Source organism: Athene cunicularia, assembly GCF_003259725.1.
Source record: "Athene cunicularia isolate RWA chromosome 6 unlocalized genomic scaffold, athCun1 chr6_part1, whole genome shotgun sequence".
NCBI lineage: Eukaryota > Metazoa > Chordata > Aves > Strigiformes > Strigidae > Athene > Athene cunicularia.
Window position 1 is genome coordinate 11,437,779 of NW_020799105.1, and position 25,901 is coordinate 11,463,679.

General features: G+C 40.4%; 2 protein-coding genes across 2 annotated transcripts in view; both read left to right on the forward strand.

Annotated features, from left to right (window-relative positions):
- Positions 1 to 3,544: 3,544 nt before the first annotated feature.
- Positions 3,545 to 23,956, forward strand: OGA (O-GlcNAcase). Its single transcript, XM_026851186.1, has 15 exons — positions 3,545 to 3,648; positions 3,948 to 4,045; positions 5,230 to 5,360; positions 5,697 to 5,868; positions 6,873 to 6,971; positions 7,134 to 7,418; positions 7,954 to 8,112; positions 9,312 to 9,922; positions 10,313 to 10,487; positions 13,991 to 14,076; positions 14,944 to 15,048; positions 16,608 to 16,693; positions 17,689 to 17,881; positions 20,737 to 20,896; positions 21,675 to 23,956. The coding sequence occupies exons 1-15, from the start codon at positions 3,620 to 3,622 to the stop codon at positions 21,809 to 21,811; spliced, it is 2,526 nt and encodes an 841-aa protein (XP_026706987.1). The 5' UTR covers positions 3,545 to 3,619; the 3' UTR covers positions 21,812 to 23,956.
- The window catches only part of NPM3 (nucleophosmin/nucleoplasmin 3), a 6,308-nt gene continuing 3,402 nt past the window's right edge, over positions 22,996 to 25,901 (forward strand). The window contains exons 1-2 of the mRNA XM_026851504.1: positions 22,996 to 23,042; positions 24,222 to 24,382. Of these exons, the coding sequence (XP_026707305.1) occupies positions 22,996 to 23,042; positions 24,222 to 24,382 (208 nt within the window). The remainder of the gene's footprint in view (positions 23,043 to 24,221; positions 24,383 to 25,901) is intronic.

Here is a 25,901-nt window from a genome sequence, read left to right on the forward strand (position 1 = left end):
GCTGCGGCTCCCCGTCTCCTCCCCCGGCTTGTTGCGACGCCCGGAGGAGCCCGCTCTGCGAGGAGGGTGGTGCGCGGTTCTTGGCTAGGGCTCCCTCCGCTAGAGAGGGCTGGGGGGCGGGGAGCAGCCGCGGCTCCCGGGCGGGGCTCCTGCCCCTGGGGCTTGTGTTGGAAGCTGTTGGCTAGTGCCCTGTGATGGCTGCTGTTCGGTGGGGCCAGGGCAGCGCTGGCACCCCCAGCGGGCCCATGATTCCTTATGGAGGCTGAGGCAGTGCCGTGGCTCGCTTGTCGTACGTGTCCAAAGGGGGAGGTAGGAGGGAGTGAGAGGAGCTACTGTGCGAGTATCCCAGCTGTACATGTTCTTCCTGCGCGCCAGAGGCTCGTATTCACTTTCCTGGGTAGGGAGTAGGTGGTTCCATAGACATTTGTTCTGGGATTAATATTAAATGCTCCCCGTTCTTTAAAGTGTTGTAGCTTACCAATTTAATTGCACTGTGGAACAGTCCTCTTCTGTCCTTTGGCATAGTTGCAGCATTAAAAGTTTGAATTGTTTCAGAAGCTGCAGAATGAAGGGACTCTATTCGTGTTTCTCAGTAACTGCGGAATTTATCTACATTTCTTTCAGATCAGTTAAGGTAGATGGTGGAAAGCCAGCAAGAAAAATGGTTTATTCCCAATATAATAGTTGCTTTGTGATTGTTCTAAATTCGTGTGGACTGATATTATTTCTCTACCTATAATGAATCTCCAGTAGGAGAACAAAATTATTAACAGATGGAATGGAGAGGGAAGCAGGCAGTTTATCAAAGTCAGTATCTGCCTTGCTTGCAGATTGTTTATAACTTAAAAAGAAAATACCATTTGGCTTCTGCAAATGTCACTGTGAAGTGTACTAGGCCCAGTTAATGCCTTTATTTTTTAGCACTTACCTAGGGCTTAAATACAGTCAACATGGAGAGAGATATCTTTAATAGATTTAATTCTGTGAAGATAGTTACTAGATTGAAGGCTTTGGAGACAGATAATAGTGAACAGAAATACAGATTGTAACAGCATGTTGTCTCATGTTCCTGCCAATCCACCTTGACCATGGATCACCTGTTCATCCAGGTTTATTTTGGAACCACTGTGTATACCATAATCATTGATTATCTTAGTTCGTTGCTGATTGCCTCTGTATGTATTTTGGTGCAGGTCTTCTTGATGGCACTGTGCATAAAACAAAGCAAGAAAATGGCCCCTGTCCAGTGAAGCAGTCTTAACACTAGTTAGGAGTTACCATTCTAACATTAATATGTGTACAGGAAAAAAAGGAATAGGGGAGTGTTTAAAAAAAAAAAAAAAAAAGAAATCTGAGCAAAAAGCCCAACAAGAGAAAAGCAAACTGTCGTGGTGAATGAGGTAAACGGTAGTGGGTGAAAACATTTGTCTCCTTAGTGACTCAAGAGAATTATTGGGGTAAGTGAAAAACAGGGATTAACTTCAGAAGTGTAGATAAATATTTAAACATAGTGCAGTGGTTAACACAGACTGGAGGTATGGTGAGATTAAAGCAATGAGTTGAAGAGTTTGGATCTTTTGTAGAAAAGCAGGGGTGGGAGTTGCCTAAATACTGGGTGTGCACTCTAAGAATGTGAAGAGTTTATGATGGATATCAAATTCACTGTTTTGGTGAGTAATAAGATAGTACTGGATTCAAAGCTTTGGTGGTCTTGCCTCCAGGATATCCCAGTGGTGGAGAGCTTGGTAACTGGGATGAGGTGTTTGGCATGATCTGTTGACTTTGTTTTCACCTGACGTGCAGTCTTGAGGGAGTAATAAAAAACCAGATCGATTTTTAGCTGGACAAAAAGATCCAAGAATTGTCATCAGCTGGTGACATTAGTAATCTAAGAAATGTGGTGACAGACAGAAAGCTATTGCTTTGGATTAGCATGTTCTTTTCAGTCCTATTTAATTAGTCTTTGTTCCCTGATTTATTTATTTTTTTAATAGTAGACCCTTGCTCTGCTTTAGGCTAGTACATCTGAAACAGTAATATCATAGGTAAAGCAAAAGTGTTCTGAAGGATTTATGAGGCACAGGTAGTAATCATTAGGTATCACAGTAATTCATTCCTTTTGTGGGTTGTTGAGCTTCCTCAGGGCAGCATCAGAATTAGGTAATGCTAGTGAAAGTGAGAAATTTCTTCTGGGCGAAATAATTTGAGAGGTTTAGAGATTTTCATGCCTTGCAACTGCTCTCTTGCTTGCTCTGTTTAACTGCCCTCAATTTGTCACTTAGCAGTTTGTAAGGAGTAGTAGTTATTCAGCTTTGCCACTTCGTGGTGCCAGTTAGTCTCTCGAAAAGTGATTTGAGACTAATTCTTAAAACCTGAGCCTGCTTTGAGATGCTTAAAAGAGCATTGCTCATGTAACAGGGAAATACTTGCTATTATATGGAAAATGCTTCAGTTGCATCAGTTTTGAGTTTTGGAAGGTTGTAGGAAGATGTGTTTGACTTCCGTGAGACCAAATATTTACAGATTTACAATGGTGAGTGTCTCTGGAAATTGAGATACTGTCTATCTTTTGAGCTGGTGTTCTGTGTGGACTTCTGAGCTTTGCATATTAGGAGCATCATTCATCATTGAGTGGCCATGCTGTTTGAAAATAAGAGCTTAGTAAATTTCAATGTTGTTTTAGTCTCTGGTCTTTGCACAGACTGCCAAGGTGAAGCTTTGTTTTGAAGTGCCCACTTGTGGTTGAACTGTTTGCACATAGGTCTAAGTGATTTTACTTGACTAAGAGTGCATTGAAAGTGCTTTTTAAAGTATTATGTTTCTAAAATGGAAGGATTAGATTTAAGAAGCAGTTAAAATTTCCATGGAATTCCATTACTTTGAGTATTCGCTATTCTAAAATCACTTGTGTGGATGCTTGTATATGATTATTCAAAGACATAGTCGTAGGCTGCAAAGATTGTGGAATTATAAAGAAAGATGTCAGTTTACAAGTTAATTTTGACAAGGAGCCAGTTAAAACTGAATGAAAGGAATGACATCCTAAGCATTTTGTTGACTCACTTGTGCATTTTTTTAATTGCACATCATCTACCACAATATGTATTTATATACCCTGTGTGTGTATTTAGCATTCTAATCTGTGCCACTGGTTAAGCATTTTTGAGCTGGTAGATACTCTCAGGTGTCTTCAGTGTTCATATTACAATCAAATCTATTTTGTAGGTGTATGGAGTGATAGTTTAATTAGGTTATGACTGTTCAGTCTGCTCTTACAATAATGCTGACTTGACTTTTCAAGGGCATATGCTCAGGAATACAGTTTGGATTCTGAAAATTAATTGCTTCAGTGTCCAAAATTGTAAGACCTTAGATCATAAGAAATGAAGTAAGTTATAATTGCATTTTAAATTTAGATCACTTTAGGTTATTGCACTTTCCTAATGCTGTCTAACCAGATTTTTTTTTTTCCCCTTTCTGATTTGGGAAGATTTTTGATTAATGTAGCAGAAGAGGAAGAAAATGGTGGGTTGTAATATAAAGTTTCATGGAGCAGGCATAATCTAACTGGATAATTTTAATCTTGTTTCCCACAGGATTTTATGGAAGACCTTGGGTTATGGAGCAGAGGAAAGAACTTTTTAGAAGGCAAGTCATGCTTCCTCTTACTGCAGCACATTCCATCACAATATAATCATAATCTCCCACTTAAGCCTGGAAAGAATTATTGTTCTAACTTAGAGCAATTTTTTGCCTAATATCTATATCCTTGGGGACTTGTATTCATCTTTCCATCTTGCCTAAACTGAATTTGTCCATTATCAGTTGTGCATAAGGCTATTATGACTTAATAGTGTAACATAATGTTCAGTGAAGAGAAAGAATAAGTTAGATCAAGTAAAAAGTAGGCTGTTCTCTCAATGAATGCTTTTTTCTTATGTTTGTAGACTTCAGAAGTGGGGACTAAATACGTACCTGTACGCTCCAAAGGATGACTACAAGCACAGGATGTTCTGGCGAGAAATGTACTCTGTGGAGGAAGCGGGTAATTGCCTTTATTTCTCCTCTGTGTTTTCTATAAGTAGGCTTTTGAATGAATTGGTCGTTACTACGTATGCTTGTGTGTTTAATCACAGTAGTCATTTCCAAAGGTGAGTGGAGACCTGTTCTTAATACCCTGCAGGTGTATTTAGTGGAGCTTTGCTTTTACTTCTTTTAACTGTAACTCTGCAGATGATTCCTAAAACTGCTTTTAAGTCTTTGTCTTACAAGGTTTACTTTTTTCCAGGGGAAGATTGCTCAGAATTATTCCTCTGGCTCTTGAACATCTGGGTCATATTTTGAAGTAGAAATTATTTGCTTCAGAAAAGAAAAAATATTGATGAGTGAGCAAGTAGCATGCCCTTTTCTGTGATTCATTAAGTGCTTGTCTTACTGAAGAGAGTACCAATTAGAAAAGCAGTTCCTGTCTATTTAGTCAGAACATAAAATACTTGTTCAGCCTAGTGTGGGGCTTTTTATCCATCTCTGGCATTTATGCAATCTGCAGTGTTTTATTGGCCTGTTTTGCTTGGGTGAGGGCAAAAATTATACTTGCTCAAAATTTAAATAATATTTCTTGGAGGCCACTTCGAATCACTGCAGAAATATAATCAAAAGGATACTGCAAGATAATTGCCAATAACAAAAATTGTTAAATATTTTAAACATTATCTTTATTCATTGTATGGAAGATTAAATTTCAGGTTTGTGTTTAAAAGCACTGGTTTCTCTATACTGATGTTAAAAAAAACCCTTTTTCACGTGCCCCAAGCTTCAGTCGTATGAGTAGTATGTGAATCAGTGTCATGCAGGGTGATATCTTACTGTGTGTGGAAAAAGTGAGTAATAATTGTAGAACTCTTGATGTGCAATCTGTAAAACCAGACTATCAGCATTTGTGTTGCAATATTGAGATAAAGAGAATTTTTCAAATCTTTAAAAAATTTTAACATGGAAAACAACAATACAAGGACAGATGTTATATTCCCTTCGGCATAATTTCTGAAAACTTTTTCAAATAACTTGATGCTCGCTGCTGTGTTAGTTTTAAGAAATTTTGACAAATTATTATATTTATTTTTAATTATGATAGAAGAGGCTTCTATGTTTATAATTTACTTGTAATGATGTCCAAGATTTTTTTTTTAATTGTTGAATCCTTCTGCAATATTTGAATTTGATTTCCAGAGCAGCTAATGACTCTAATATCAGCTGCACGAGAACATGAAATAGAGTTCATCTATGCAATCTCGCCTGGACTTGACATCACTTTCTCCAATCCTAAAGAGGTATCCACACTGAAACGCAAGCTGGACCAGGTAAGTGTGACACACACATACACCTCTGCTCTCCTAATTAACTTCTTGCCTTTGTCCAAAGGCTGTTACAGAGTTAACTTTTTTCCAGCTTTGGATTGTTAAAACTAGACCAGATTGCAGGTCTTTAGAGGTCTAATCTTTGAGAGAAGCAGAGTAGTGGGTCAGAGACAGACATTCATTGTGAATAGATACCAAAGTCTGTCTTGCCTCCTGTACCTTCTCTCCCCTGTTCCTGTAGTTTTCCCTTCAAGATAGAATAGATTTTCTAACTCAAATTGTAGAATTTAAAAAAAGATAATTAAAGAATAAACCTTTTGCTCTTGTCTCTTGTATTAGGTTTCCCAGTTTGGTTGCAGATCTTTTGCACTGCTGTTTGATGATATTGATCACAACATGTGTGCAGCAGACAAAGAAGTTTTCAGTTCCTTTGCCCATGCTCAAGTCTCAATCACAAATGAAATTTATCAATATCTAGGAGAACCAGACACATTCCTTTTCTGTCCTACAGGTAAAATGAGATGAATCATTTAGTTCAGCCTACTATCTTGCTGGTTTAATATTTAATCACTGCTTTAAGGGAGTACTTTGTGGTTGTTTGAAGAAATTGACTTACAAAGAAAGGTTCAAGTAATTCAAATATATGCAAATATTCAAATATATTTTGCCAAATCTATACATCTCTGAAATGCTTAATGCCAACCAAAGAAGCGAGCTTGATAGAATGGTTCAAAAAGTTTGAACTAGAAATTAGGTTAAAATATGACTTCTGTTTGACTTGTACCAAAATCTTTTTGCTTCTCGATCTGTCTAGCTGTTAGTTTCTTAGAATTTTCTTAAGGTAGAGGTACAGCACAGTTTATGCTCTCTTCTGTCACTAGTACCTGTTTTCAATAAGATTACCGACTTTCACTAGTCACTGAGTTGATTTATTTATTAAAAAATAAGATGACTTGCCCTCAGGTCCAGTCATTGCTTTTTTTTAAAATTACAAGCTTCCTCTATACTGTAAGAATATTTTAAGGGAGAGAGAATCAGTATGTTGAGTGGTGGGGATTGTTAAAGGAAGATTGAATTCAGTAGCAATGTCATTGTTAATATTTTTATCCCCTTACACTGTAGTAGTTTGGTTCTCACGGACCTACTCTTTAAAGATACATAAGTTCTGGTGTTAATATCTTTAGGTATTTGCACTTAATAATCAGTCTTAGGGTTTCTGGTTCTCTTGCATGTTGTCTGCTGTAACCTGCCCTTCTATTTATGATCTTTATTAGTTTTTTCTAATTTTGACATTTTAGCAATTTTTAATTATCTGCCTTTTCTAATCTTTATGCTAAGTATCATTCATAATGTCATTTTTATTTTATACTTCAGACTTCTGGGCCTTTCTTGATAAATTTTATAGGTGTTTCTCTTCTCAAATGGTCATATTCTCTCAGTGTGTTTGTGGGACAGTTGAGTATGTTGTCACGTGCGTGCACTCTTCTAACAGTGACATTCTCTTTCCCTATGCAGAGTACTGTGGAACTTTCTGTTATCCAAATGTTGCCCAGTCACCGTATTTACGGACTGTAGGAGAAAAACTGCTCCCTGGCATCGAGGTGTTATGGACGGGTAAAAATAGCTTTGTTGATTTGTTTGGTTTTGTTGATTTTCTTTAATTCACTGTTGGTGTTATTTCTCATAAGTATTTAGTAAAATAAACTGTCCAAATACTTGGGGATTGAATCTTCAAGTATATGCAAAGCCCTCCTGATTATCCTCTTTCTGTCTTAGGTCCTAAGGTTGTATCGAAAGACATTCCAGTAGAGTCCATTGAAGAAGTTTCTAAGATCATCAGAAGAGCACCAGTTATCTGGGATAATATTCATGCTAATGATTATGATCAAAAGAGGCTTTTTCTTGGGCCTTACAAAGGTCGGTCAACTGAGCTCATCCCTCGGCTAAAGGGAGTTCTGACCAATCCAAACTGTGAATTTGAAGCCAATTATGTTGCTATTCACACGCTTGCAACCTGGTACAAGTCTAACATGAATGGAGTGAGAAAAGATGTGGTGATGAGTAAGTATGTGTAACTTTTTGCTGGGATCTATGCCTAACCATATAAGTCATGCTGATTTATTCTTCACCAACTGGTTGTTTGGGGTTTTTTTTAAGATCACCTAACACTTTCTATCCTATAAGTAGACAGCAATTGCCTGAAAGATAGTGAGCATCTGGATTGTTTTATTGGACTTCCTAGGAAGTATCTGCAGCACATGCTATGAGAGAATTTCTTAGTCTTGAGAGATATCTGTGGTTGTGTAAAAAGCACTCTCACCAAGCAATTTCAATGCCCAAATTTGATGTAAATTTCCAGTGAAATAGAAGCAGTTCAGATCAAGAGAGAAACTCTGAATGCCAGAATGTCTAGTTTCTGCATACTGTTTTCTGTGTTGATGTTGATATGACCATTTTGTCGAATTAGGTTGTAATGCTTTGTCCTTCTTGTGAAGTAAGGATGCTAGAGAGTTCTTGAATGCCTTATCTGATGAGACTTTTAAAATTTATTTTAAATGAAACTTGCATGATAACTTTTTTAAACCTGTCTCTGTAGCTGATACTGAAGACAGTACAGTTTCTATCCAGATTAAATTGGAAAATGAGGGGAGCGATGAAGATATTGAAACAGATGTTCTCTACAGCCCTCAGATGGCCCTGAAATTGGCCTTAACAGAATGGTTGCAGGAATTTGGTGTACCTCAGCAATACAGCAGTGAGTGATTCAGTTTTGTTCTGGGGTTGATTAAAAAATGAGGTTAAATGTTCAGTACTTTCAATTCAGCATTTAAATTAAGATTATTTTACAGATCCTGGCAATTTGTATACTTCTCAGTTGAAAGTATTCTCTGCCTTACTAATTGGGGAAACAATAATAAAGAAAGAAGAGTACTTGTCATTTTGCAGCATAACTGTAGTGCCCTGACTGATCAGTGGAAGCAACCCTGGTGTATGATCCTTTGGCACATCTGACAAAAGACAGGAAAGAGCCTGGGTCTTGCCTAGTCCCAGTTGTCACTAGACTTCCACAGGACCTGAGAGAATAGGAAGAATAGTCTTTTGGTTAAAGGTGGCTTTTTTTTTTTTTGTCTGTGGAAACTGGCTGGGTTCCTTCAGCATTGTACACCTTTCTTGTAGCAATGGGAGCTTGGGATCTGAGGTAAAATCTGTTTTTCTCAAATGTGGGTTTGAGGTGGTCACCCTTCTCTGATAGGGGGAGTGGAAGAACCTCTTCTCCTCCCAACTCTGCTTTGGTACAGCTGTCCTTTTGAACTGCTGTAGGGTTTTGGGTCTTTCTAAAACTCAACTGCAGAAAAAATATTGGGTGAGGAGTAGTAATTAATACATCATCTTCCTCCATTTTCATGGAATAGTTTAGGTTGGACGGGACCTCTTGACCTCCTAGTCTAACCACCTTGCTGGAGCAGGGTGAGTTAGAGCAGGCTTCCCCAGACTGTGTCCAGTCAGGTTTTAAATGTCCATTTTCCCTGGGTTAAAGATGTTTTTGCAACTGAAATATTTAAGCATTGGTCCTTTTATTTTGAAGTGTGCTCTGTATCCCAATGCAACTTTTAACAAGTCAGTTGATGTAGAGGAAAAAAGTTAACTTTGAGGGCTCTTTATTCTGATGGCATAGTCAGAAATGTTGCTGGCAGTGTGTAAACATTAATTAACTTTCCTGACTTTTTCCCCCATCCTATCTTCGCGCACCAATTATGCAGAGAGGAAACTTGCGAAAAACAAAGTCAGTAGTTAGAATTACAGTGACAGAAGTGAAAAGGCAAAGATAGCAAAAGGAAGTTGCACTTATCAGATGCTGTGGCAACAGATTCATTTATGATTTGCGGAAGCTGCTGATCTGAATGTTAGTTGGCAGATACTGACAACTCTAAACTTGTTTCTTCTTATTCTCAGGTAGACAAGTTGCCCACAGTGGTGCTAAAACTACTGTAGGGGATGTAGGGCCTCTGGTGGCACCATCCTCTTTAAATGCAGCAACTGTGGTTACCACTGTTTACCAAGAACCCATCATGAGCCAGGGAGCAGCGCTGAGCAGCGAGTCACCGGCCCTGGGAAAGGAGGAGGAGAAGAAGCAATCTGATGAGGAACCAATGGACACGGTGGTGGAAAAACAAGATGATGCAGACAAGAATACTAATCAGATACTGACAGATATTGCTGAAGCCAAGATGGCAGAGGAGTTGAAGCCAATGGATACTGATAAGGAGAGCATAGCTGAATCAAAGTCCCCAGAGATGTCTATGCAGGAAGACTCTGGTAGTGACATTGCCCCTATGCAGACTGATGAGCAAATTAACAAAGAACAATTTGTGCCCGGGCCAAATGAAAAACCTCTCTACACAGTAGAACCAGTGACTTTAGAGGACTTGCAGCTTCTTGCTGACTTGTTTTACCTTCCTTATGAACATGGGCCCAAAGGTGCACAGATGCTGAGGGAATTCCAGTGGCTCAGAGCAAATAGCAGTGTTGTCAGTGTTAATTGCAAAGGAAAAGATGCTGAAAAAGTGAGTGTCAGTTGTGTTTTTTGCCTTTTAAATAAAAATCCTGAGCAATGTTATCTGTTGTCTGTAATAAAAGCTGGTGTTGTACTTCCTAGGCCCTGAAGGGTAGTGTGTAACTAACCACAGATCACAGTAATTTTTATTCCTCCAGTGGAATAAAGCCCTGTAGTGCCATTTAGCTATGAAGGCAGTCTGGTGTTGGCATTTGATTGGTGATCCCTGTATTGGCCTCACATCTAACAGCCATAGAGAAGATCTGTGAGTCCTGTGTGGTGGGGTGGTCTGTGCTAGTAAAGTGAAATAATAAATTTGATACTCTTCCTCCATATTTAGAGTACCTCGCTTCCCAGAAGGTTGTGTTTGATCTTGTGGATCTTTTGCCTCTGTTCATAGATAGAAGAATGGCGTAACCGAGCAGCCAAGTTTGAAGAGATGTGCAGCTTGGTGATGGGGATGTTCACTCGCCTCTCCAATTGTGCCAACAGGACAATCCTTTATGACATGTACTCCTACGTCTGGGATATCAAGAGTATTATGTCAATGGTGAAATCTTTTGTGCAGTGGTTAGGTAGGTGCATTGGGAGCCATTATAATCCCAGATAGTGTCTCTTTTTTTTGTTTTTAATTAGCCCACGGGGAAAACAAAGCATTAGGCAAATGTGTTTCCTTGGACATGGGGTCTGGTTTGACCCTGGTTTAAGGGTTTTCCTGTCTCACTATTTGAAGCAATGCTTGCTGTGAATTTGCTTTGGTATTATAAGTGAAGTCCGCTGGATGCTTAAGATTGGAGACCTTGATTTTCTTCTTGGGCTAATGAAACTTGAATCTCATCTGACACGTAAGTGTTGACTTTAACTTACTCTTGACTGAATGCACACTGGACTAAGTCTTGTAACTCATTGGGTACCCTGGGGTATGATTGGAAAAGACACTACGAAATGTGACCACATCAGCCATCTGCTGCTTGCTCTGTCTTGATAACATTATTGCTGTCTTCAACAGAACAATTGCAGAAGCGACCTTTCAATGGGCCTGGCCAAGAGGAAGCCAATCCTCCCAGCCCTGTGCGCATGCGAGCTTTAGCATAAGGCTATTCTGGTGCAAAATAATTTCCTGTAAACACTTTCCAAATTGTTGATTCTTTTTTTGTTAATTTTATTTTTTGGTAATGGGTGGAATTACGGAGCTCTCTAGACAGATTTAGTCTGAGACTTAAACTGCTGAAACAGGTTGGTTTTTTTTCCTTTTTTTTTTTTTTCTTTTAATGTGTGGCGTTTTTTGTTTTGTTTTGTTTTTCCCTGAAAGATTTTTGAGGGATCCTAAGTTGGCAGATAGCACCAGCATGGCCTGGGTAATTCTAGTGACCTCATTTCACTTTCAGGTTTCAATCCAACTGTAAGGAATATGCTGTGGACTTGCTTGACATACACAGCAGGCAGCAAAGCTGGTGGACTCATGTCACGCTTCTTGTAGCTGTCACAAACCTCACAGTGGTTAACCATTACACAGCCTTGGTCTAGTTCTAGTGTTTGGATTGTCTTGAAATGATACTCCACACTGGCAGGTTTAAGCAGGGACAGAGAAGACCTGTGAAGTCATCTAGTCAGTCCATGCTCAACAACTTCTTGTATTTTGTGCTTATTAAATATCTGATCCCTATATGGATGGTTGATACAGAAGAGCAGCTTTTAAGGCTGCCTTCTGCAAAGTACAGAGAGGAAAACTTGGCAGCATTGTAGTATGTTAACATCTCTGCCTAATGCTATTTAAATGCTTTAGTTCATGCATTTTTAAGGCTGGTGTAATGCACCTTCCCCAGCTTTACTATTCTTGCTGTATGTTGACCTTTAGCTAGGAAGAATGCTCTCTTTTTTGATAACTTAATCTGTTTAAAACTCCAGGCCAAAACTCTGTAAAGAGAACAGTGATTCTTGTAATCTCTTAAACACTGAGGGCCCAGCTAAAGACTGCATTTCAGAATTATCAGACGACCTACAGATTTCAGCTTGAAATTGTCTTCAGTTTTCAGTGTCTGGTAAAGTTGGGTTCAAGTCTTTAAATGCATCAAATACTTGGAATAGTTCACGTTAGAAGCCAACTTTGTAAATACTAGCTCTCTTGAGCTTTGGCACTCTTCTAGCATTCAAACTGGTATTAGTTGAAAAATAAGAGTTCTTAACATATGCAGTTTAATACTCTTAGGCTAACAGTGCCTCTGTGAGAAGGGGATGTTTTTGTCTTTAGCTTGCATTTTATCACTAGTGTAAATACATATAAAGCAAAGGTCTTTGATAAAATACCTCATTATATAAAGCTAAGTATGTTACAAATCCAAACAAATTAGTTCTCACAACGGTGTGCTCAATGGTCCACTGAACATTCACTTTCTTCACTTCTCCTCCCAAGTCCAGCTAGCATTCAGTCCCTTAAATTAGTGTGGCTGTACAGTACTATGGATTACTAATGACTTCTATTGTCTTCTTCCCCATTGTGTACAGATGGGAGAATCCTCAGCACGTTTCTACTGCTATTGGATGGACAGCGCCAGATGCTCGCAGCGCGTCGTCATTAATTTATTAAAATGGAAAGGTTTTGTCTGTGAGGCAGCTCAGATAGATTAGATGTGCAATAGGCATAAACTGAAGTCACATTTGCGCAGCGACTAAGGCATTAACTATGTTTTTCATTTATACAGCTCTTCATTCACGCAGCTCTTTACTGTAATAATTGGAAGTGCTAGTTAAGTTGTAGTCTCAAAGGACAGACAAATACGGTCTTCCAAGTTATTGACTAAATCTGTGAAGGGTGTCTTTGTATGTGAGAACTCTAAAATGTGGGAGTAAACCAAATTCAAATCCTGATGCTTGGATCAATTCTGAAATTTACTGTACTTAGGGTAGTTTGCATTTAACATATATTCCTAAACTCTCATGAATGTCAAACTTGGCACACTTTGGGACTCTCTGACTAGCACAACATACTTGTCTGTACTGATCTGAGACTGTTACTTGAACAGGAGGTAGATTGCTGTCCACAAAAGGAAAAGAGTATTTGCGCTGCTCATCTTGTCAGAAAACTAGGCGGGTAATTGAATTTTTTTTTTTTTTTTTTTTTTTTTTTTTTTCCTCCAGAGTTGTCATTTCTGTTGGTGAAGGCTGTGGTGCCTTGCTGGTGGGACAGTACTAAAAGTCAAACAGCTAATGGAAGTTTTTCTAAAGCAGGTGTAAACTAAAGCTGAGTACTTCAGTGGGCCTGCTGGGGCTGATTGATCAGCAGGGACCCTGGTGCACCTGATATGCTTGAGGAGGAAAAAGATCAAAATGCTTAAAAGCAAAGGTAGCATTATCTGTGGCCGACAGGGTGTATTAGTTAAACTGTGAGTTAATTTCATTTAACATGACTTAGCTTTTTAATGTGCCAGCACCATTGTGAAGGTACAGCCTGGGTTGTGTAAATCTGTGTAGTCTCTTGCAAGAATACTGTTTCATACAACTGTCCTGCCTGCCTGAACTGTTCCAGACTGTTTGCATATATTGCCAGTCCTAGTTCTCTGACAAGATTAGAAACAGTCATTACTAAAATGTGACTTCAGAAAGGTCCATTTTTTTTCAAGGGGCTGTTATAATGGCATTTGTTTGATCTAAAATTTACAATAGTAGCTATTGAGCCACATAGCTTCCAAGACGTCATCTTTTCATAGATGAAATGTATGCTTCTGCCACAAATACAGGAGAAAAAAAAAAAAAAAGTACAGAATGTCTGGGAAGCTTACGTAATTGCACATGGCACCATTCTTGTGCCTTCTGGTCTGGAGTGAGGTGTGTTATCTTAGTCACCTCACCTCTTCTTAGGCTGGTCTGTTTTAGGTAGTGAAAAATTTGGAATACTACAATTGGTGCACAAGCACAAGATCTTTATAAATCATACATTATTACAGCCTCCCCCCAAGCCCTGGATTCTAGCTCAGGTAGAGAGCTTTTTCCACAAGTGTGTGTTAGCTTTTTGGACATGTTAGAGACCCAGGAAATCCCCCTTCTCGTAACATTCTCCGCTTGGATCTGATCTCAACAGGGTGTCGTAGTCAATCTTCAGCACAGTTCTTAAGTGGAGACCAAGAACCCTGGGCCTTTAGAGGTGGTCTAGCAGGAGAGTTCCAGGTATCAATATGACTTCACAACTGAATGACATTTTCTTTGTTTTATGAGAAACCTTTTGTTGCACATCAGAAGTCTGGAAGGATTGGTCTGCCGAAGGCTTTCTGGTCCAAAGCCCATTAGCCTTACATCTTGGTTTAAAATAATTTTCCTCCCCTTTCTACAGTAATTTCTCAAGGAGATGCTGCCTGTCCCACGCGCATGCGAAGCGCAGCGGCTTTAGTTGTACATTTCACATTGTTTCTTTGCAGGTCGCACAGCATTTTTATCTGCGCCCGCAATTGCACAATGCGCGCATGCTTGTCTGCCGATGGGAATTCCATGAGCAAAAGAGATAGTCATCCAAATTTTGGTTCCTCTCTAAATAAAGCTGTAATGCGCTTTGTTGCAAATATTTCAATTGGCAAATACTCTTAAATCACTGTTTATACCATGTTCAGATTTGTTCATGGATTTTTCAGGCGCTATACTTTTCCCCCCTCACAGGTGCTCTGCGCGCAGCAAATTGAATCAGCGCATTGCTTTTGGGATAAAGCGTCTCCTCTGGCCAGTTAACCCTCTTCAGACCAAACCTTTCCTCCTGACATTCTATGTTCTTATACAGAGACAGTGTAGATATGATTGGTAAAAAGTATTTTAAAGCAGATAAGATTAACAGACTCTTAATGTGCTGTTTCAATTGCATATTATAAAACACCAATTGGATATTTTCTATTCAGATAAGGTCTTTGCATTTGTAAAGCATACCAACCCCACCTTCTTCTGGGGTGCCTGCAAGTAGCAAATGTTAATTTGGGAGTCTGCAGTGCACACCCAAGAGTGATGGGTTTTGTTGTTCATACAGTCATATTAAGTATTTTATTTTCACAGCGTTTGCTGCCTATTGATGGGGCAAATGACCTCTTTTTTCAACCGCCTCCGTTAACACCCACTTCCAAAGTGTACACCATACGACCCTACTTCCCTAAAGATGAGGTAACTGCTTTTGAAACTTGTCACTGTTGATGTTAGTGATATGCTTCCTGTTGTGGCAACACTGGTTACTGCTGAGTCTCTTCATTCCCTAATGAAACAAATGTCCCCGTATCTTGCACAAGGTACAAACGCAATCTCCCAGGGAAACTGAAGTGACTTGCCTACTGTTCAGCAATGTGCTGTGCAACAGTACAGGCATACCCACATCTCGATTCCCAGTCTTCCACCCCACTGCCTTTAAATCGATGAGTGCTTTCCTGTTTCTGAAAGGCAAGTTAAAATTGTTTGCTGCTAGAGGATGTATTTTTGCAGTGGGAACACATGCGATGGCTTAACCTTAGGGGGAGTGCATATACCTGTTCACTCAGTAATTATTGGGGTGACTGCTGATATTCTCCTATATGGGCAGAACGTTGATATTGTGTCCAAAAATGTAGTTGTAAAATGGGATGCTATTTCAGCCATTCTTACTGTTTAATTACAGTTGTAAACTTTTTGGTCTCATTTTGAAATGATTGTTGTCAAATCTCCTTTGGAGTGTTTGATACTTTGCAACCAGAAATTTTGTCTTAATCTTTATGAATTAGAGGGGGATTTCCTTTTTTTTATTAATATCTGTGGTGTAGTCTTATTCCTATTAGTTTAGCAAGAAAAATACTTAAAACTAATGTCTCAATCAACAGTTAACACTCTTTATGCACTTTAAACAATCTCAGGATTAATGTAGCTTGAAGTTTGCATTTGTAGCCACCTTGAAATAAAACATTTTCCTTTGAAACATACCTGTATAGGTTGAGTCTGCAGCAGCTCAAATGAATCCTGACTTTGAAGCCAGTCAGACAGGGCATGTAATTTACCTGTTAGTTCTAGGCTCTGTCCTGTGCCATTCTCATGGGCAGTAAAGCAGCCTTTTCCATACCTTAGTGCAGCACTGTACCTAAGCTGGTTTGTTCCTTTGCGGGAAATGGAACTGATATTTCTGAGCCACCTGAACAATGATATGATGCAGCTAAACATGCAATCATAAAGAATATTTCTTCTGAACAGGAGTTCCCTTTTTATGAAAGGAGGCCAGAAACTTGTCAAATGCAAAGCCTTTTCACTGAAAAGCATGAAGTTTCTTATTTTAAGTGTGACTGATACAAGTTTGTAAAGAGATTCAGCTGAAAGCCTTTTAACCTGCAGAAAGTCAGGGTGTGTCTGTCCTTCACAGTGGCTAAATTATTGCACTTGAACATTGGGTTTTGAAAAGGGACTTTGTAGCAAGATTTTGATTGAGTGTTCAGTAACTAACCCTCTGAATGAATCTGGTGCTGTTACAGGGTGCAGGAGGGTGACATCCTGCCTTGCCTTCCCAGCCCTTGAACTTAACCATGATGTTGAGGGGCAACTTTGTGGATGGGCAAAGTACATCCTTTCTCATAGATGGGTCGTCTTCTGTGTAACTTAAGGGTGTGTCAGTACTAGTTTACATTGGAGCTGTTAATGAAAACTCTCAACAACTTTGTTTTAAGCTTTTGAATGCAACTGACTTAAAATCATCTCTTCCCTCCTCTTAGGCATCTGTATATAAGATCTGCAGAGAAATGTATGCTGATGGAGCTGATCAACCCTTCCATAGTTTACCAGATTTAATTGGAGACAAGTATGTATTGGGAATGAATGACCTACAGACATGGTTATGAAGGATGAAGTCCTGACATTGTATTTAATTTGAATTTTTAAAAGTATATGTGTAAGAAGAATGCAAAGAGCATTAGAGGTGGTTTTTTGTTTTGTTGGTTTTTTTTTTTAAATCTGCGCTCTGCTGGCCTCAGGAAATTGGGGTTTTGGTTTGTTAAAGATACTGTTCCTTACAGCTATGACTCAGTTGATGCTCCGGTCATCTGTTGAGAGCTGCTAGAAAAAAGACTTAGCTGAAACCTCTGCATTATGAAACCTGTGCATCACAGTATCTATTATTTCAGATTTTGTGAGAGTGTTCATAGTCTGTAGTTAGACTCTAGTATTTTTTTTCCCAACCTAATATAGTCCTTCAGATAACTGAAATCTCTTTGAGGACCAATCTCCCAGCAACTGCCTTGAATTTCTTCTGAAATACATGTTATAGATTACCTGAACCAACTTTTAAAAAGAATAAGCAGTGATAAGTGAGATAAAGTTTAAAAAAAAAAAAAAAAAAGCATTAAATCTGAGCTGTAAAATGAGCTGCTTTGAGTGTGGGTTTTTTTTTGTCTTGAGTGTTCAATTCAGATAGAATTTTGTAAAGAGGTTACTCTGTGAGTGACAGGAAGGTAGTTAAGAAAGGTTGCATAACTGGTCAAAAATGACCCAGAGGAGAGATGGAAGAACAAGGAGGTAATGTCAGCAGAGAAACTGAGGGCAAAAGGTGAAGGAAATTTGTTGTCTCTAGTGAGTCAGAAGAGCAGTGTGTATAAATTGTGGGATCCTGAGGTGCAGATGTTGCTCATAGCTGAGTTTTGACAGCTGATCAGTCTGTTAATGCTTTGTAGGAACTAGTTCCATGACTGGAGGACTCTGCCCCTTCTTTGGATGATCGTAGAGTCTCCTTCAGAATACCTGAAGAGCATGCTTGCTCAAAGTGACCTTTTGACTGAATTTGGACACTTCTTTCTGCAGGTTAGTAGGAGGTCTGCTCACCCTCAGCCTGGATTACTGCTTCGTCTTAGAAGATGAGGATGGCATATGTGGCTATGCTTTGGGAACGGTTGATGTGACTCCTTTCATTAAAAAATGCAAAATGTCTTGGATCCCTTTCATGCAAGAAAAATATACTAAACCAAATAGTGACAAGGAGCTGTCTGAGGCAGAGGTTGGTATAACCCATGAGATCAGAACTGTATGCTGAACTCTTTCTTTCCAAAGCAGGTGTTTGGTTTTGTTTTGCATTTTGATCTTCCATGTAATTCAGTTTTTGTACCTTTCTGAATTCTTTGATGCACACGGTATCTGACATCTTAGAAGGTGACAGTAAAATTATTCACTGCCAGTCAGATATAGCTGTGTGTTGTAACACATCCATGAAGTGTACATCAGTAGTAATCAACGCAGTAAATTTAAGACACCTTAATCTAGAGAAAATTACATTTGGAAAATAAAGATTGCTGCTGCTGTGTTCTCCTGTGAAAAGACAAATTAGTTTCCCGGTGCTGCAGGTAATGCTTAATCCCCTGGTAGTCAGTTTAAGTATGGAAAACAAATTAAAGAGTACTTGGTTTTGATGTTAATCTGAGCTATTTGTGGAGTGTGACAGCTGTAAATGGTGCAAAACAACATCCCACCTTTCTTTAGCAGGTGCTAAAAATCAGTATCTTGAATTGTTTTTGGAAGAAGTTAGAAAAATGATGACACCAAACTGTCAGAAATAGTGAGAAGTTCTAGATGATGAATTCTTGTTAAGGAAAGAAGTGTGTTTAATACTAAGAGGTCCTGATCCACACCTGCAAGTGGAAGGAGGGGTGGACAAAGCTGTAGTAAGAGCCAGGCCCAGAAGTACCACTTCGTAGTCTCTTTCCTTTCCTCTCAAGAGAGAAAGAATACTTTCCAGAAAGTATTCTCCAACAAGCTGTCTGAATAGAAATGGATGTTGCACTGGTGAGCCTTCTAAGGGAATCCTCAGCTGGTAAGGGCAGGGCAACAGAACAAAACCCACCAGCTGTGCAGTAAACATCAGAGTACTGGGGCAGGTGTGACTAGGAGGTATCTTAATAGACTGCTATTGAAGTGGAGCTAATTCTGCAGTCTGTAGGTATTATGAATTGATTCTTTTATGGTGCTGTGCTTTGAACTGTGTGTAAATTCAGATTTTGAAGCAAAGCTGATATGTATGAAGATACCAGATACTAAACACAGCAAAGCTGTAGTAGGTACAGTAAAGGCGAAGGGACTTTGATTTCTGGAAGTTTAAAAGACAGACTTCAGAGAGAAAGCAGAAGGTATTTTGTGCTGATAAACTTGCTTTTCCATTGAGATGTTTAAGAACATTTTTTACTGTTGGTACGTTACCCCAGGGTTTCTGCTGCTAATACAATATCTCAGAAAAAGGCTTTTTTTCAAGACTTATGAGCTTGAGGGATGTTCATTGGAGTACAGAAGAGCTTGTGGTACTTTGAGACAGATGCCGTGAGGTTTACCCATTTAGCCTTTTGACATTATAAAGAAATGTAGAGAATATTCAATAGCTGCTTAAAAGCCACTGTCATGGAAGATCAGGTAGGGAAAAGTGTGTGTTTTTTTCTCAGAATAGGATTGATTAGGTTTCCTTTACAGGCTTTTTACCTCTTGATGATCTCCGTTTCCACTTTGGTTTGAAAAGCTGCTTTTCTATACTTTTGAGATAATTTGATTCAAATTGTTGACTTCTGATATAGTGTATTATTCTCTAGTTTACTTAAATTCTTTGAGCCACAAACTTCATAGGATAAGTAAAACCTTTTGCTTTGCAAAAGAAGAACCCATCCTCTGACTATTGTCATCTTCTTGTGAGCTTGTCTTCCAGTTTTGTCTAGATTCCTGTCAGAAATGTTCATCTGGTATCTGCTTTTCCTGAGATTACTTAATATTGATCACAAGAGATGAATGCATCCTGCCTCTAACTGCTTTTTAGCCCCACCTGTACCCTACTTCTTGATAACGTGCTTTACTTCTTGTAGTGCTTCTGTGGTTGGAAGAAACAGGTATCACTGTTGCCTTGGTGCCTGAAAGAGGCATGGCTAGCTTTGAACACTTTCTGTGAGATTGTGTCTTACAGCTATGATAATGAAAAGCCCAGAGGAGCATGCATGGTTCTGAACCTGAAGTAGCTCAACAAGTTTGAAACAGTAACTTTGAACAGAGACTCTCCGTGCAAGAGTTTGGGAGATGGAAGTTTAGAGGTTTTAGGGGACTGTGTTTAAACTTGACACGAAAAAAAAGAAAAAATTTAAAATGGGGGTTGCTGATGTTACAGTTCCTTCTGTGATGAAGTCCTAGTTTGGGTGGTTGTGACAGTGCCTTTCAGTTATACAAGAAATGAAGTTAGGTGGCTTGTTTACTTGAACCAGTGCTCCCTAAAGGTTCGGTAACCAGCAGGGTGAATGATTTGAATATATTTCGGATGTGGCTTTGTCTGCTTCTGTGTTACCTCACTTAATTGTTCCATTCCCATGAGTTGCATGAAGTTAACTTCTGATGTCATATTCCCAAAGCTCTTCCTGGGTGATGGCAGTAGTATTTAGTGATCAACTAAATCCATTAATCATCAACAAGGTTTATTTCAAGCTAGAGACAAATTTGCCTTTGTGGGGGCCAGTAGTCTAAGATAATTGTGTGGATATTGGAGATGTTTCCAGTTCTGTGTTGTGAACCACAGAACATGTGGTATCCATGCCCAGGCTGTTGGTTTTGAGTTGTCTTATGGGTGTTCCCACTTGAAGTGTGGGTCACTGACAAGCCATGCAAGGAGTCTTGCGTTCCTTCTTTGGCGGTCTGAGAAGCTTCTCTAGCCTGCTTTTTATCTGGAGTACAGAGAGCAATTCAGAAGGTGAGGAACAAAGTGGCCATCAAAGGTGTAGTTGAAAAGCATGCTGATTTGGAGGTGTATACTCTGTGAGCAAAGCAGCCTCCCTTAATAAACATGAATTAAAAGCTGCATAATGATTAAATATCTGCTTCCCGTATTCTTTTCAGAAAATAATGCTAAGCTTCCATGAAGAGCAAGAAGTATTGCCAGAATCGTTCCTTGCCAACTTCCCATCATTGATAAAGATTGATATCCACAAAAAAGTGACAGATCCAAGTGTGGCCAAAAGTATGATGGCCTGCCTGCTTTCTTCTCTAAAGGCTAATGGTAAGCTTCTTGCACTCAAAACTCATGGTTTCCTAATCATATGTTAGTTCTAGGGTGAAAGGCAAGTTTGAGATGGTTATATTAACATACCGTATTTGCATGTCAGCCTGAGATACTCAATTACTGCCATAGCTGACACTCCAGATTTAGGTAAATAATTAAAAAAGCTTTCAGATAGCTAACTTCTGCTGCTGTCCTCTGTAGAAGATAGCTTTTCACTTTAGCCATTATCCTGCAAATTAGAAAATGCGAAGAACTGAGGGAGCAGTTTGGCAATGAGAGCACACATTTTTACGTCTTGAACGTTGCACAAATGTTTATTTCCCCTGCTGGCATTGATAATGATGCTTTTTCTTATCTGTGGCAGCGTGCACTGGTGGGTAATTGCCAAACCTTCAATATGGGGAAGTGCTTGGCTGTCTGCCTTACTGTGCACCTGAGGTTCACTTCCTGTGCATAATTTGGTGCCCTCTTCTAGCGCTATTTTCTGAGCCAACATCAGTGTTTCAGGATGCTTTTATGTAAAGTAAAAGGTGTGCAGGGGGTTTGTTGAGACCGACAAGATGTCTGCAATGTGCAGTCCCTTTAGGGGACGGTCAGCTGCGTTGCCATAAATTTGGTCTTTTTTTGGGGCACTATGCTCCGTATGGAATTGGATCAGCTATTTCACTGGTCTTAAGTGTTAAAATAGGTGGGAATGGGAACTCTAGTAATATTTGATGTCATGCATTTTACAGTAACTCTTCCTCCTACAATGCTTTGTTTCTTTCTTCTTCAGGCTCCCGTGGGGCTTTTTGTGAAGTGAGACCAGATGATAAAAGAATCTTGGAATTCTACAGCAAGCTGGGTTGTTTTGAAATTGCTAAAATGGAAGGATTTCCAAAGGATGTTGTTATCCTTGGAAGAAGCCTGTGAAGTGCTTGACAGCAAACTGTTCCAGTACTGTAGTCCCTTAACAGCTGGGCAGGTAGTGGTGGGGATCTTCATATGGTCTAGCTGCACAAAGCCAGCAATAAGCCAGCTTGGTAGAAGGGGCTATGCGAAAATCACCCATCACACATTCAGACTGTAATTTGTTGGAAGAGGATAATGCTGCTGAAAACACTGTTTTAACAAAGAGAAACCTTGTCCTCTCCCGGTCCTGTGTGAAGTGCCAAGGAATCTTGCATGGGCTATAGCTTCTCAGAGGAATCCCTCTCAATCGGTGCTGTGGTTAACAACCGTTCTCTGCATTCATGTGTCAAGACAAGTGCTCTCTGTCAGAAGTGTCTATCAAGATGCAGGGTCTTTCTCTGTTCTAGAGCAGGGTGTGCAACTGAAAGTTGCAGAAATGGGAGGGATTGCTTGTGTCAATCAGCAAATTTAAAGATAAGTAGTTACAGTTCTATTTTTGACTATCTTTATGCTTGTTGATAAAGCAATGACCCGTTGTCACTTCTAATGACCATTGGTTCAAGCTTTGTGCTTTGTTAGGGACAAATGTGCAGTGGTCTGTGGCAGAAGTCACTTAATTACAAACTTGTAAATTTCAGTGTATATAAACTTAGCTGTATGCTGACTAACTTTTTGTTTACCAGTTTTTGTAACTTTTTCTTTTGAAAAGTGAAATGGTATAGGTCCAAGATGGCACTTTTGAATAACCTAAAACCACAATAAATCTGTCCTCAGCACTGACCTTTCTTATTGTGCCTCGTATCCAGGGCTAGAAACTGACCATCTCTGGTAAGGGGAGCGGGTCCCATGTGATCCTTTGGTCAGCAGTTTGTCACTGCTTGAGGTTATCATCATTCTCTGGGACTGAAACAGCAATTCACAGGGTGGTCTGCTGAACCCCTTAATTTTGGTAATAATCACAGGGGGTTGTGGATGAGAGATGGTGAGAGGGAGAGAGCTGGCCCACGGCTGGGGTTTGTCCTTGGAATAGTCACCATGTTTCAAAGCCTGTTCCTACTAGTTTGAATATATCAGGGTCTTCAAGTCCTGCACATTTGTATCAAATAACTTTTCTATATGAAATGCCACAATAAGCACATTTTTACACATTATTTAAATGATTACCTACTTTTAAATGTTCAAAGAGTTTAATGTTTTTACCCAGGATGGACATGTTTGGCTATGGGATGGAACCAGTGTGCTATGGGATCTGGTAGTGAGGTAGTTGTGTCATTTATGAAATTGGTATTTCACAGAAGTCCCGGTGTCCCAGATACATAATTGGCCAGTGGTATACACCTTGCAATACCTTGCTTGTTTCACTTGCTGCCATCAACTGTCTTTACCTTCCTTTTTTCTTTTCCTGGGTTTTTTTCAGTGGTGTGCAAAGGAGGTTCTGTTCCTTTTACAAGCCTCCAGCTGCATAGAAGTTAGGCAACCTGTAATGAATGGCATTAAGACAGCAGTAATGTCTGCAGCCTTTAAGGAGATGCTGTGTTAGGCCTTCTGGTGCGGTCATGTGCAGGATGTTTGTGTTTTGTTTTTGTTTTTTTTTTCCTTTGCAGAATGTGAACAATTTTTTTTAATGCGGTAGCGAAGTATTTAAGTTGAAACAAGTTCATTTCATTTTTAGAGAGAGGTACGGGGTTGTGCTATGGGGTTTCATGTAAGTCAGAGCTGAATGCCACTAGTTTTTATACAGCTTTGAGTGCATGTTGAGTAGCTGATACCTTGGTTTATCAGGTGGGAGAGTTTTATTTCTTCATGGATATCAGAGTCAACTTATTTTATCTGGATGCATAACATGACAGCATAGAATGCTTGTGGCCTTATTTCTTGACTTTTAAGGAGTTGCCACATTTTCTCTCCCAGTGACTCTGTTATTATTATTATAGAAGTTAATTGTATAAGCCTATGGAATGTCAGGCCAATACCATCATTCTAGGATTGTAAAGTGATATGTTGACATATCTTTCATGGTTATGAATTTTCATCAAGGTTGGAATGCCACTTTCATTAATCTGTTTTTAGATCAACAGTATCTGTAGCAGAAAAAAATGACCTGTAAAACTGTATTTGAAGACCATGCGAGAAATAGAATAAAAATTGAGAAGTGAATGTAAATAAGAAACGTGTGTTTTGTGTGTGAGGTTCCAGAACCAGAAATGGTTCAGCAGTGCATGTTACATCACGTGTTGTGTTGGCTGCCCTTGGGATCAGCTGGCAGAGAAACTTGTCTGGTTTTTTGATGGTGGCAGTGTGTTATTACCTGTGCTGATGCTTTTCAGGGGCAGGTATTCAGAAGTACTCGCCCCAAAAATTTTTGGGATGCTCTCTTATGGCACTCCTATGAGTAGCACTGGTTGAACTTCACCTGTTTTGTCAAAACCAGTTCTTTCAAAGGTGGTCTTCAGTGTCTGGCAAAGCCAGTGAGAGCTGTGTTGCAGCAGTGCTCATTCACCCTTTATCTCTTTTTCTCTTCGCCCCCCCTCCTTGCCAGCTGCTGGGTTTTAGAGGTTGCTGAAACCCAGAGAGCCTGCCAGCAGAAACAAGGTGAGAGACGAAGTAACTTGAGGGATGTCACACTGTGTGTAAGGGGCAAAACCATCATGGCTCCACAGTCTGGCCTTAGTTATACATCCACAAAATCCTGTTTAGGAAGCTAAACACCTAAAGCAAGTACCTTCTTGCTTAGAGTGACAGTCATGCAAAAGGGGTGGGTCAGGGGTATGAAAAGCAGCTTTTTCTGAAGGTCAGCTCACAAGAGTTCCTCCTCCTGCTCTGGAGGTGTGCTGGTTATGCGATGCAAAAGGCATATGTTGTGGAGAACGAGATGACATGCAAATTAAGCAGAGAAATCGGCAGTTAAAACTTAAAATAATAGTTTTTCTTCACCAAATCCTAAAATGTGTTACATAGAGGCATCTTTGTTTTTCTGAAGCCTATTTCACGAAGTTACAGCAGAAATAGAACTATGACTTGCCTCTGTCAGACATGTCTTAGCCCGGGAGGCAGGTCTGGACTCGGGTGTTGTGCCAGGAAGTTTCCCTTTAAGGGAGCGACGGGCTCCTGCCTCTGTCCCTCCAGGGTGTTGGTAGGGCACTGCCTGCCCAGGGCTGCGGAGAGCAGCTACGCAGAAGCAAACGCCTGCGCTTGTATAACCACCGCTGAGCCAGCACTGGCCTTTTTTCGGGGCCAGTTTCGGCTTTTCAAACCTCTCCAGTCGTGTTTTCCTTGAACCGACTCCAGCTGGAGCAGAGCAAATGGCCGGCTGGTGGAGGTCTCGGCTGCGGCAGGAGCAGAGCCAGCTCCCGGCCGAGAACGCGTGTGAGCTCAGTGTTAGCGGGGCTTGTTTGAATTTGGCTGCTTCCCCCTCCACCCCTGCAGCAGGGACCTCGCTGCTTCCCTTTCTCCTTTGAAAGGCCAGTCCCCCCCCCTGCGCTGCTCCCTGCCATAGGGTTTTGAAGCAGGATTTTGCCTTCTGTCCTCAAAAGCTCCTGTGCCGCAGTCCCCTGTGTCAGATCACGCTGCTCTTGCCCGCACTTAGAGGGGTAGAGATGAGCAGGTCCCTCCCCTTGTGCCCCTGCCTCACTCCCTGTTGCCCCCCTACCCCTCTGCTACCTCCCTTTACACCCTTGGTCTTCTGCCTCTCCTGGCTCTGGTGCCCTGGAGAAGGGCGGGAGGTGGGCAGCTGCCCCTCAGGGCCTTTTTTCTGGTGTGGCATTTCCACAGCTAACCGTGGGGTCGGGAGAGGGTTTGTCCTGCCCCCCTGGCTTTGGCTGAAGGCCCAGGGTGTGGCAGGAGGCCCCCTGATTCAAGGAGGTGGTGCTGTCTTTTGTCTCCGGCGTGGCTTTTAGGCTGTTCCCCATCCTGCCTACCCCCTAGAAAAATCTGATGGAAGAGGCCAGTTACCAGGAAAAGTCATTAGCATCCCGCCGGGGTAATAACCCTTCCCCTTTTATTGCAAGGAAATAAAATACTGTAAATTCGGCCTTCCCCCACCCGCAGCCCCTGCACCCAGCGAGCCCGCCTCGTTGATGCCGGGCCCCCCCACCCCGCGCAGGGTGCGGGA